At 46.1% G+C, this 13,387-nt stretch overlaps 1 protein-coding gene across 1 annotated transcript in view; it reads right to left on the bottom strand.

The window, feature by feature from the left end:
* NIBAN1 (niban apoptosis regulator 1) overlaps positions 1-13,387 on the bottom strand; it is a 491,461-nt gene that overhangs the window by 132,488 nt on the left and 345,586 nt on the right. Inside the window, exon 6 of the mRNA XM_069641063.1 lies at positions 2,270-2,385. Within this exon, the coding sequence (XP_069497164.1) occupies positions 2,270-2,385 (116 nt within the window). The remainder of the gene's footprint in view (positions 1-2,269; positions 2,386-13,387) is intronic.

Raw genomic sequence — 13,387 nt, 5'->3', positions numbered from 1 at the left:
CACTGAGGGCGAGACAGGGATGGGGATGCCATCAATCTTGGAGGAGTATTGGGCATCAAGCTTCTTAATCACCGCTGGGGGACCCACCAAGAGGATCGCTGACTTTTGGTACATAGCTTTCAACAATGGCATCAGGTTGTCTTTGGGATGTATGTTAAATGTTAAAGGTATTTATAGCGCGCACCGTCACCAACGGAATTGGTCCCCAGGGGAATGGGTTATATTAGTCGGGTACAGAGGGAGTAGGAAAGGGAGAGTAGTGGTCTGCTGTTGGCGGCTTCAGTTCGGTTTTCACCGTGCGCTGAGCTTTGGTGCGAGTATCGGACCAATGCGAGACCTGGTGTGCTGCTGGTGCGGTTTGGGCGTTTGCTGTTGCAGTGTGGTTAAGTGCGTGCGATTTGCTGGGTGAGAAATGGTTGTGTGGATATTCGGGTGAATGATTTGAGCTTAGTGGGTTATATATCCAAGTCCTTGCAGATCTTGTTCAATTTATCTAACACTCCTGTAGGTAAGCTTAGTTGCCACTTTCCTTTCTTATATGTAAAATTAATGTGTGCACCATCGATGTGAACACCTCATCTCCAGTTTTAATGTGTGAATAGCAAAACGAATTCCTTGGATAGTATGCATTTCAATATTGATTTTGCTTTGAGTTGTGTTCAATGCAGCATTGCTTGCAGTAATTTGTATTGGTACATGGGGACTTCAGGACATTTGCATGTCTTTTCCTTGGCATTTTTAAAGAAATTGTATATATATTGGTCTACCATCATCTTTGTCTTTAATGCCATTGATATTTTTAGTATTGTCATCTGTTTGACACTTTAGCAAATGATTTCCCTCACCCTACTGTCATTTCCCAAAGGGTGTGTTAGGGTGTGACACAGCTATACCTCATGGACATCTGAGTCCATGATAACGGTGTAAATGGATTGAATCACTGCAAACCTATTTCTATTAGGCTAAGAGAACTGGGACTATTCTAAGGAATAGCACACATGAAACAAAGGGTGTAAACACGGATTATTTAGAAAAGAATAGTTCCAAATATGTTGAAGACCATTGGTTACCAACACTAAAGCTTTCCAATTAACACAATGCATTTATGATTTAAAGTCAGTGCACAATGTTGCGGTCAAGCCTCCAGGTATAAAGACTACACTCTACCTACAGAACTATCAAGAAATGATGAGCTGAAGATACAGTCGGGCATAACAGTGGGAGTGGGCGGAGCCTACAACAATCCCTTACGCAAATTCAAGAGAAACGTGCTTTCCCTTAGCGCTTCAGGGGTTACAACAAGGTTCTTGCAAGAAAATGTTACCCGCCATGAAGTTTACACAACACAGGTATGATATGATGTGGCATTTATGACGCACCTGCACACAAGTGTTTCCAGGCGCGACAAGGAGGGGGAAACAAAGGAAGTCCAAAATAACGATCTTACTAGGCCTTGTGTCATTCAGATTGCGCAAGTGCAGGGAAGAGGGTCAGGGAACTCTAAGAGTTCAAATCAAAAGCTCTGCATGAGGTACAAGTCAAGGGAGAGATATATAAGTGTTTCAGGACTAGTATGTGCATTTCCCGGTAAGCCGCAGTAGAGGCTGGTCTTCGGGCAAACAACTGGGAGTTCCTCGGATTCCAGACCAGTCCAGTGCTCCCACCGGTCACGCCAACTGAGGCTGTGCCAACCCACAAACCCTGTAAAGAATGAGCCGACACACTTGCCATACTGGGGCCGGTTACAAATCTCAGAAGTGTAATTATCTAGCATTTTCCATCAGCTTTACTTTTCTTCGGAGGTAGGTGCGGGATATGTAGCTTGCACTAGGTGGGATGTTCTCCAATGGTTCAGTCAACCTTGGCAGAGAGGCCGCTTTCTTTACCATCAATTACAGTCACCCGGGTAGACATTGGCAGGATAACCAAACCTGTTTCACTGTGAAATGAGGGGTGTGCGCAACCTCCTTCACTTCTATTGGTTACAGGCCATTTGAAGAAAGGACCCACAACATGCGCAACAACATATTGCCATTGCTAGATGGGAACCTAGAAGCTCGGTCTGCAATCAGAACCACAGGCATATAGCCACCAGTCATTTGTATTTTTAATGTATTTGCATGGCCCTACTTTACAGAATATTGCTTGAAGTTGAAAATATATTTACATTAGACATTATGAAAGATAACTGTATTTCAGTGTAAGTCCTACTATGTTCAGTGCCAACAAAGTTCTCAATTACAAACACAAGGCGACTGTGGCGACTCACCTGGGTTTGATTGCCCGTGACCATCTCCCAGGAGCCATAGTGGCCCTTCTCCTGGCGGAAGAACTGGAGGGCTTCAGAGAAGGCCTGAGCGTCCAGGGTGCTCTGCTTCAGGAAGTCTACAAGAAAAAACACCACAACATGAAAACGGAAGCCGACTGTACAGTGGATTCAGCAAACAGCCTCGTTGAGAGATTTGCCACAGGCCACGTACCCGAGATTTACAGGAGAGGGATGACCTGCACCTCAGGTTGTCAACAATGCAACCATGCGATCAGCGTGCCTCCCAATTCTCCATTTCCCACCTTCAACAAAAATATCTCTATGCATTGGCAATCCATTTTATTTTTTATTTTCTTTATTGAACCAAGAGTTATAAATGCAAAAAGAAGACCAGGTAATAGCAGCCTCAAACAGTATAACAATATTATGGTGGTCGCAGCAAAATGCAAACGGCGGGACAGTTACAGATATTAGACTAGACCATCACGAACAATTGCACAATTCACTTTACACCCAGAGAGCCCATATAGCACAGCCCAATACCATGATCAAGGGCTACAACATTCAAGTTGTTTTCACTTGGGACTTGCCGGGGTGGCAATCGGGTTAACAAAGGAGTACTAAGCACTCTAAAAAGCTACACATACACAGGTGTTACACGGAAGACATTGCCTAGTGCGAGGGGCACACAGGTCTACTTCAGTTGCCATCACAACCTAGCACTATAAAGGTACGGGAGGGAGCGATCGTGTATAGCACATACCATTAAATTAGAATTGTGGAGACTCTGGACTGCCTACTACAGGGCTCTGCAACCTGTGGCTCTCCAGATGTTTTGGACTACAGCTCCCATCAGCCAGTTAGACTAGTCGACATTGAGGGATGACTGGAGTCTATCTTTAAATCATCAGGACAGGTTGCTGACCCATGGCACACCGACCACAGAACGACTACCAGTACTCCGAGGTAACATTTAAAAAGATATGATAGTGTACCCTTTATAGGAAAGGGGATTTTGTGCTAACCCAATTGTGAAAAGCCTTTATTTTGTTAGAAATGTTGTGGCTTATGTTTTTTGGGGGGTATAGTAGTTGTGGCATTGAACACTGACATGTATAACATGTCAAAATGTAGAATCAACGTAAATGGGTGTCTCGTTTCCCTGTGTTCATAAGCCTAAGATGTATGAAAAGGTGCATCTCTGAATTGGTAGTTTAATCAAGGTCTGATGGTCCAAAAAAGGTTTTACACCAATGCACATTACATTCTCAATTAATTGCACATTGTTTCAGCCTAGGATTGGCTCTACATTCTTTCAGGCCTACACATGTTTCGCCCGTAGAGCTTCATCAGGGCCATTGCTCTATCTTCTAATCAGTGTATAATAGTTAATTAATTCAGTGATAGGGTAAAGGCAACTGAGCAGGTTAGGTGACTGTTGCCGAGATGTTATAGGTTTATACCTTCTTGTAACTCAAATGGCTTTTGTCCTATTGCTGCTGAAAAATGTGGTGTTTCGACCTGGAGATGGGTACGGCTCCCTCACTTGACTCGGTGTGGGAATTTCTGCCCCCATAGTGAAAATCAATATCTGGCACCCATGAATATATGCACAGTAAGTAAACCTATCCTAAAGTGAAATATGCACATGTAAGCTCAATTGAGCTTTCCGTTCGAAGAAGCCGCACAAGAGAAAAGAGCATTGGCCTTTCAAAAAGTGGAGATTTTCCAATAACTATGCTGACATAGTATAAAAGTCCCTGACCTTTTAAAACCAACAATCTATAGCGAAATAGTCCCTGGAAAACAAAATCCCAATACAAGACATGTGCTTTGACGACCCTTTATGCGGTCTTGCAGGTAAGGGTCTGCACGCAGACTACGACAACCTGGGTGAAATCCTGGTCACTTGAGCATACCCGTCAGCCTCAAAAACACCCAAGAGGGGATGTGTCTGCCCTCTGAAAACAGTGGACCGACTCCGTCCACCCACATGTATCCTCTACTTGTGCCCTGAAAAGCAGCACCTGGTAAAAGCCAGGGAAAATAACCTTGCCAGTTGCCACAATTGAAACCTCTCTTGCCAGATCCTGGGCAAATATGTATGACTTGCTTATTTCCCCTGCTCACCCCATGTTTGGCTTTCAACAATACTCTGTTTTACAAAGAGGACTTGAAAACTACACAAACCATTGTAAGGTACTAACAGAAATATATACATCTTTATAGAAATAGCTTAGGTAAAAAGTGTACAATTTTTGCATTACTCCCCATCTTGAATGGAAGACACGTTCCAGAATGCAATTCAACAGAACGCACAAATTGTCCTGTAGATTTTGAAAATGTACTTTCAAAACTTGGGGCCTGATTCACAGAGCATTTTTCAATGGGATTGCACCTTTATAAAAAGGCATCTGTGAATCAGGCCCTTCGACTCATAACAAAAGGTAACGTGTGAAAAGCTTACTTGCTTGTGTTTCAATCTTAAATACATGCAGGCTTCTTTCATGATATGAAGACAATATTACAACCTATCAAAAATACACGCTTTTTGGTGTGTGCTATATGAACATCTGAAATTTAAGTAATTAGTTGTAATCTGCTTTGTGCGATAGATTTTAATTGGCCTGGATGAGGGTGCAGATTTAGGCAGCCAACGGGTGCTGTGTGCGCTTTCACAATACAAATGCACCTTTGCATTTCTTAACATGGACATGTTAAGAACGCCTTGGACAAACAATGGTCTTTTAAATGAGCCAGGTCTTACAAATTGCTCCTACTGTAAACGTTCTGCTGGAAGAATGAAAGCGATGAGCAGTAATTATGGGGCCTCCTCGCAGCATCAGATGGGGCGCTGGAAGGGGGTGTTTGTCTCCAGAGCATCACACGGGGTTGGGAGGTGACACCGTGACCTCACTGGGAGAAACAAAAAAGCGAGCTTGTACATGGAAGCAGCACAGCCCCTCCTTAAAAGAATGTCTCTTGGTATAGTCGAGGCAGGCAATGGTACCTGCTGGTCCCTGGGCAACTGCACAGACTGCCCACGCCTCGGGCCGGCCCCTGACGAGGATTTGCATTCGAGAGAAAATGTGCTTCGACCAGAAACACTGAACAGAAACCCTTTTCGGGCAGTACCCCAGCAGGTGGTTAGCAATAGAGGGCAGCGTCATGAGCAAGTGGCCTCAGCGATGGTGGGCAATACAGAATGCACACACCAGGGTGGCGACAGGAGAGTAATCTAAGCGGAGGATATGCCGTTTTACCTGCTCACTGTGTTCTCAGCGATTAAAGGATGCGAGAGTCCATGGGTCCAAAAGATCTCAATGTTCTGGTAAAATAAGAACTCCTGTCTCTTGGCCAAGAATCCAACGGTGCTCTTAGGGACTACGATCAAATGACTGAGGGGTCTACTTAATATCTAGACCTCCTGCGGTGGACACTCAAAGTAATAACCCCCTGCTGAGGTGGGCATCCTGCACTGAGCCAGACGATGGCTCAAAACGCCATTTTCTTTTTTTTTTAAACCCACCCATGCGTTTTTTCCTCACTCCAAAAATGAGTAACCAGCACGTGTGGCCCTTGGAGGAGGCAACATCTACACATTTCTATCCACCTTTTCGCTAAACAGTACAACAGTGAATAGTCTCCCATGAACCATTGCCCTTACAATGTTCCCTTGGTTGCACGGTGTACATAGTCTACACAAGGCTCTGTATCGATGCGCCGGTATCACCCCTCAGTGATGCATCACACAACCACCCATCTTCTAATCTTCTCCCCGACTCCCACAGAACCCGATTTTTCAAACCTAGTACAACCCTCCTTCCACCAGGTCAGCGATGTGCTCTCCCACTACATGATCCCCCCCACACAAAAAAAACATTTGCAGCAGGCCTCAACTTCCACACCTAGTAGCAGGGCCACAAAAAGTGCCATTGCCCAGTCAAGCCACCTTTTATCTGTACCCACACCCTGCAACTGAACCCAATTTAACAGCAACTTCTGCCACTTCCTGAACAGGCGTCTCCATAATAAGAGACCTAATCAAGAAGAAAGCCCCTCCATCCCACCCACAACTGGTCTGGTACAGGATGTACGCACTACAAGAAAATAGTACCCAAAATCCAACGTGACACCAAACACTGCAACAGAGTTTCCACAATCCCCTGAAGGAAGAGTCGGCTGCAGCCAAAGCGGCAGTGCAGGATCCACTGCTGTCAATATAGACCAGGCAAAGCATAAGGAGCCACCTGCAAGCCCAATACACAGTGATGGCCAGAAGATGAGAGAGAAAGCCATCAACATCTCTTTCAGTTATCTGAGAATCCCAACATTCAGGGGACAACAACCCTTCCAATCATGTTCTGACCAGGCAATCAAGATTTCACAACACAAATGTGAACTCACCCATAACACTCAGAGATGGATTACCAACCTTGCATCCACAAACTAGCCACCGCCAGACACAATGCCACATCCAATATGCCTTCAATCCACAAACTAGCCAACGCCAAACACAATGCCACATCTAATGTGCCTTTATACACTTCCCCCAGCTAAATTGGTCAGGTTGCAAGAAACTGTAGGCCCCAAAGCTACCACGCCAAGGCGTCACCACTGGTGCATGCTCATAGCTCACCTAGCGGTCTCAAAGGAGTTCCAGACCACGCAATGCCCAAGGTCTCACCACTGGTGCATGCTCATAGCTCACCTAGCGGTCTCAAAGGAGTTCCAGACCACGCAATGCCCAAGGTCTCACCACTGGTGCATGCTCATAGCTCACCTAGCGGTCTCAAAGGAGTTACAACCTACGCAATGCCCAAGGTCTCACGCTGGTGCATGCTCATAGCACACCTAGCGGTCTCAAAGGAGTTACAACCCACGCAATGCCCTGGCCTACAGACTATTTACAGGAGGTCACGTGTCCCACAGAAAGAAGAGCCAATGGAAACATCACCCTCCATTCAAAACCAGGACACTTGAAACACTGCCAAAGACACCGGCAGATTATTTTCCAGAACATTCCTGTACATGCCACCTGTTTATCACCAATTTGTTCCCATCCACTACAATTCCGTTGGCCCCAGATTCTCTCTAGCCGCGTACGGCAGATTGCTGTGTTGCTGCTGCGAATGCCACTTTGTCTTCTTTGTTGCAGCTGTTTGCATTGAATGCACCATTGTAGGTACTTGAAGCGATTGTACAACGCGTCCAGAACAGTAGATCCTGATATAGGCACCACCTAGCGTTCCCTCATGGTCAGGATACAGAACTCTTGCGTAATGCCATGCATAGTGGAACGCCATCGCAGAAACCATCCAGCATGGTACAGCTCAGAGACCCATAAAATGGCTCCCCAAAAAGAAATGAAGTTTGGATTCTCCAGGTGCTTCCAATCATGGGTGGGACTATGCAAAAACCAATGAAGTAACACAGTAAACACTTTCAGGCCAAAACTCAAGGGAAACTTATGAAACGCTATGCCCTGGATTCCTATTACATGAATGCAGGATTCCGAGGTTTACAGATTAAACATGAGAACATGATGCCCTGTTGGCTGTACGATGGTTTGGCTTTGCCAGGTCAGAGGCACAAAGGACTAAATTCTTCTCAGCAGGGACAGAATTCTCATGATCTTGTTCGATATCTTGCGGTTGTGGTGTTTACGGAATCCTGTCTTGACCAAGCACCCACATTCAATAGTGCAGAAGAACCTTCAATAAGGAGACCTACGCTCTGATGCTGTTCTAGAGAGCACATACACACCACGATGTGGTTCCTTGGCACCGAGAGCCAGCAGGGCAGGAGCGGGGAAGGGGAGATGGCATGTCGGTGCTGAAAGGAAGAAGAGGAACCAGGTCTTGAGTGAGCACCGAAAGATGTGGCGATAAGAGGCTGGTCTAATCGGAATTGAAAGGTGTTGCCAAAGAGAAGGAGCGCATAGTGAGGTGGCACGGCATCCAGTGTTCACACAATGCAAGCAGGGAACACGGAGAAGGGAAAAACTAGGCAAACTGAGGCAACGGCCAGGGAGGCAGAGAGTTGAGTGAACAGAAAGCAGAGGCCTCTGCTAGAAGGACAGAAGAACACGATAGCAAGGGCCTTCAACTCAACCCATTGTTTAACCGGAAGCAAATGAAGTTTGGCTAGGCAGGAGGAGACATGGATGGTCCGGAGAACTAAGATATTAGAATATTTTCTCAAAAAACCTGAAACATTTTACAATAGGTCATAACCAGAGTGTGCATCTTTGCAATTTCGGCTGATGAGGGACACCTAGAGCAGATGACATCACCTGTTGGCCATTTTGTGCTTATTTTTATTTCCACATATGAGTTTATATCAGATTGTCTGCATAGTTTCTGCCAAAACTGTGCTATTTCTGGATTTAAAATAAACTACTTCATACCATAAGCAGCTGCCATACATAACAAACGCTGAAGCGGCATCTTGACCTTCCATAGTAAAATACACCAGGATTACTGGGTAGCCTGTAGAAATCCAGGACCTCCTCGTATCCAAGACTGAGGATGACCAGAATGGCAGAGAAAATAAATGGTTCACACGATATGCAGCTCAACATGTAACCCGTGCTGCACTATCACAAGTGTAACCAATCTTTCAGATCTAGTGCTAAGGTATGGGCGAACATTACCTAGTCTCCTACCTAAGTAGTTCAACTAAGCCATGTTATCTCTGAGCTAATGTAACCCAGCCACATTTCTATGTATTGTAACTAAACCATTATCTTCTAACAGCGCCTCGATGGCCCCGGGCTGTGTGCGCGCCATATAAATGCAAATAAATAAATAAAATCGCATTCAGACCCGTTGCCTTCTGTTCAGGATAGTCTCGAACCTCCCTATGCCAAAGTCCAGTATTGATGCGAAAGTACTGGATATTCAGGCCCAATCGCAACAGAATGATGCTGATTTGACCATGGGCGCAGAGCAGGACAGGGAGGGGAGATGGGGGAAGTTGTTGAATTTGCAGAGATCTAAACACGGAAACAGATAAAGAATAACTAAATAAGTTATTGGCAACTGTGTGCCTGGTCCCCGTTTGATGTTTGCAAGTCAAAGGGTAAGTATACAAGATGCGCATGCGCTTTTGAGGCAATGGAATTGATGGTTTCTTTACCTTGAGTTAGTTGCATCCGTCATGCTTGGCTTGCCTCAAGCGTGAAGTCTCATAATGCGACTAATTGCAATCTATGCGCTACTTTATGTATACATCTTAGAATCGGTTAGGTTTTGGGGTTTTCTAGCTTCCGAGGGGGTTTCAGCCTTTTGTGGGGAATAAAGACCAAACCAAAATACCCTGTGTATGCACATGGAATACCCTGATCCAGCCGCATACGTTGGTCCATGTTTGGGCAATGACTGCCTTTACAATCAGCGCAGTCTATGCAGGGCCAGCCGTAGTGCAAGCATGACGAGTGCGACATGGCGAACAGAATGATCTCAGACTTTGGGTCTTATTACAGAAATGACTTGAATAAGCAGGTGTAATCCAAACGGGGCTTAAAGAATAACGCAGAATGTTCAAACGTAAATGCTTTAGAAGTCAACCCTGAGTGAATACCACACCTATGAAGTAAAAAGGTGCCCAAGTACCAAAACCCCTAAAGAAAACTCGCCTGTCACAACTGATCCTTTAACTGGAAATAAAGGTTTCCTGAATCAAAAGTTCCTTGAAAGTGAGTTGTCAGAATAAATGAAGACTATAAGCTTAAAGTCCTTCCCTTGGGTGAAAAGTATTGAGGGTAGAATATCTAATTTAAAGTCCTTCCCTAAATAGCAAATGTCCAACAATTCATTCAAAACAGGTTTTCTCTTATGGTTTCCTCAGATAGGCAAATAGGGCCGCTTAGAGCAGGCAATCAAACTGGGACCCGTAGTCTTCTAGGTGCAGGACCTCTTAGGCGAGGGATCAGCTGGGTCCCGTGATTTGGGTCTAGATCTCCGTCCTTCAGATGATTCGCGACTCTCCTTTCCTTCAGGAGTATCTTCATTACATTACATTCCCTCGCGTCCTCAGGAGGCCCTGGATTGTCACCCCTCTCTTCAGGGGATCTTTGCTTTTGCCCCTCTTCCTCTCAGGGGTCCTGCTTCTGTCCTGGTCTCTCTTTACCGGATTTTACCAAGGTATACCTTTTTTTATTATTATTCTTTTTTTTTTGTTTTAATACTCCCCCAGCCCCCGTCTCCCACATTCCCCCAAAAGAGAAAAAGAAAAACATCTGTTACAAGCATTGCATGCGATATTCAGGCTCGAGTTATTGAGAGTTTAATTATCTGTCTTTTTTGTTTAACCCCATTTCAGTTTGTGGCAGTCAATAGGTCGTGAATATAAGGGCCCCATACCTCTGAGGCGTGCATGCAATGGCAGGGTCCTAAGGAACGCAGTTTCCATGTCGTGGCAATAAGCCACATCCTGGAGCCACAGCTGAACGCTAGGCGGCAGGCCTGTACCTCATGTTATAGCCACTCACCAGCGTGCCAGAACCAGTAGTAGTCCTATTTAACCGCCTCAATGCGGGTTGCAGGGATTTGGTGCATCCCAGTAGTACAGAAAGCAGGCTCAGCTCAACTTGTTGCCCTATAGTCAATGAGGTCTTGGCTATCACCTCTGACCAGAATTGGCTAACTCTGTCATTCCCATGCAAGGTGAAGGAAGTTCGCTGGAGCGTAATTACCTCTAGTACATGCCTCTGAAATGGATTGAATGTGCTTGTGTAACCTGGCTGGAGTGTGGTGTAACTGGGGGAGAAAGCGTATGAGCTTGTACTTAGAATTAAGAGAGACCTTCTGTGTTTGTCTCAGTATGTAGTGCCAATCAGCAATGGGATCGCGTAGGGATGTTTCCCACCTTTTCCTCAGACTGTCTCACCTGTCTCGTCCACCAATAGGTCTCTATAAATTCGTGAGATTAGCCGGCCGTCTCCCTGTGTTTGAATTACCTTGTGTAATAGCTGCCATGTCAGTGGTTGTGCTGGGAACGAGGGGAAGAGGGATTTAAGAGTGTGATGGAGTCAGAAGTAGACACATATCGAGGGCAGGCTCCGCTCCCCTTGCCCTTGCTTGCTGGGTCGTAAGGAACATGCCATCTACAAACAGATCCCCCAGAGTTTCTATTCGTAATTTGTCTGTCCATTGCAAGTATACCCACTCAATCGTTATGGGTATTCCAGGAATGTATTTTGCTGTTAGTAGGGGCGAATAGCAGCTGGAGATGCAGCGTTTCTTTGCCACCCTTTTCCATATTGCGTACGTTATCAGGGCTATGTTTAGGGTATGTGGTGGGACTGGGAGCGCCCCTACGATCACTGCTCATAATAGATTGGGTGTCATCAGGGCTCGCTCAATTTGAACATGTGGGCGAACAAAATGAGTGGCATAGCAATATCCCAGGAATTGTGCCTGCACTGCCCAGTAATAGCGTTCTAAGTCCGGCAGGGCTAAGCCTTCCTTTGCCGTTGGTTGCATAAGTGTTGTGTGGGCCACTCTCGCTGGTTTCCCGGCCCATAGTAGCTCCAAGATTAGGCCCCTCCATCGTCGGAAAAATCCTCCCGGCAGGAGCAGAGGAACATTAGCGAACAGATAAAGGAGTTTAGGCAATATAATCATTTTCACAGCGGAGACGCTCCCTAGGAGCGTAAGTGGGAGATGTTGCCACTGTGTTATTTTTCCCTGGAGCATTTCAACGGCCTCCCCATAGTTGTCCCAGTATAATCCTTCGTGATTCCTGGAAAGCAGCACTCCTAGGTACCTGACCCCAGAGTTCTCCCACCTGAGGTCAAACTCTTCTCGAAATGCCCTCGTTCCCTCTGTGAGGAGGGGCACACCACTGACTTGTTATGGTTGATTTTGAGGCCAGAGAAGACCCCAAACCTGAGAACCTCTCGCATCACTGGGTTAAGATTGATTTCTGGGTCACAAAATAAGAGAGCCACATCATCAGCAGAGAGTGATAGAATGAGCTTGTGCGGTCCCAGGGTAAGTCCTCTCTCAATTTACTGCTCCCTTAGACCTGCAGCAAGTGGTTCCATCCCGAGGGTGAATAATAATGCTGACAGGCAGCTCTGTCTAGTCCCTCTTTTCATTTCAAATTGTGTTGACCACGCTCTTCAGATTATGATTTTTGTGATGCTGGAAATGCATCAGAGGGACAGGGCCTCTGAATCCTTGTCCTTTTCTGCCTTTTATCGTGTGTTCTGTTATGTTTTCTGCCCAAGAGTCCATTTGGGACTCCTGGCAGTGCAGCTCTCTCTTTTGGTTTGGTGAACAGACTCATGGGATACCCTTATGGCACCCCTGGGTAGGGGTACAACCCTGTGCCCCTAGTGTATGTTTTTGGGCACCTGTGGGTGGCCCACAGAGCAGGGTATGGGCTGGTGGCAGCTCCATGCTGAACTTGACAGGTGCTCTGAGTGTCCTCCATTTTGGGATACCCAGGCCCTGCCATTGGGATCAGTTGATTCCTGATAGGAACAAGATGGCCCCTGTGGCCTCTTGCTTTCTATTGCCTGTTGTCTTGTTTTTCCCAAAGTCCTGGGAAGCCCTGGCTCTGTCCCTTCCCCCTGACTGGCTGTTGGGTGGAAGTTCCATATATGGTGTTGTTGTGAAGGCCCAGCTAGACTGACTGGAGCCTTCCCAGTGACTGTATGTTATGGGTACCTCCTGTGGGTGGGACCTGGGTGAATGGAGTGTGTGACCAATATACACTCCTTGTTGTGGTTGTCTGGTTTCTGGCATATGAGACAAAGACTGAGACAGCCCTGCCCGAAACTGGCCTGAATGCAGTGTGTAGTGTTGAATGGCTGGGTACTTGTCCCAATCCACATTCCTTGTTGTGAGTGTCTGAAAGGGAGGAGTGTGGCCTGAATGCACTGTGTGCCTGATTGGCTGACTGACTGCATGAATGCCCTTCTGTGTGATTGGCTGCTGTGTGTGTGCCAGCAGTGTGGATGAGAGACAGAATAGTATATCTGGGGACCTCTCACCACTGGAAATTGTTCAGAAGCATTCAGAAGCTGAGTCTCCACTCAAGAGTAACTGGATTTGCTGATCCTCGACGTCCAGCTGGAAGAAGAAGACTTGCTGTGGCATTTGCTTC

The sequence above is a fragment of the Ambystoma mexicanum genome, chromosome 1q (genome assembly GCF_040938575.1).
Source record: "Ambystoma mexicanum isolate Mex_15411 chromosome 1q, UKY_AmexF1_1, whole genome shotgun sequence".
NCBI lineage: Eukaryota > Metazoa > Chordata > Amphibia > Caudata > Ambystomatidae > Ambystoma > Ambystoma mexicanum.
This window is presented reverse-complemented; position numbering and strand designations above follow the sequence as displayed.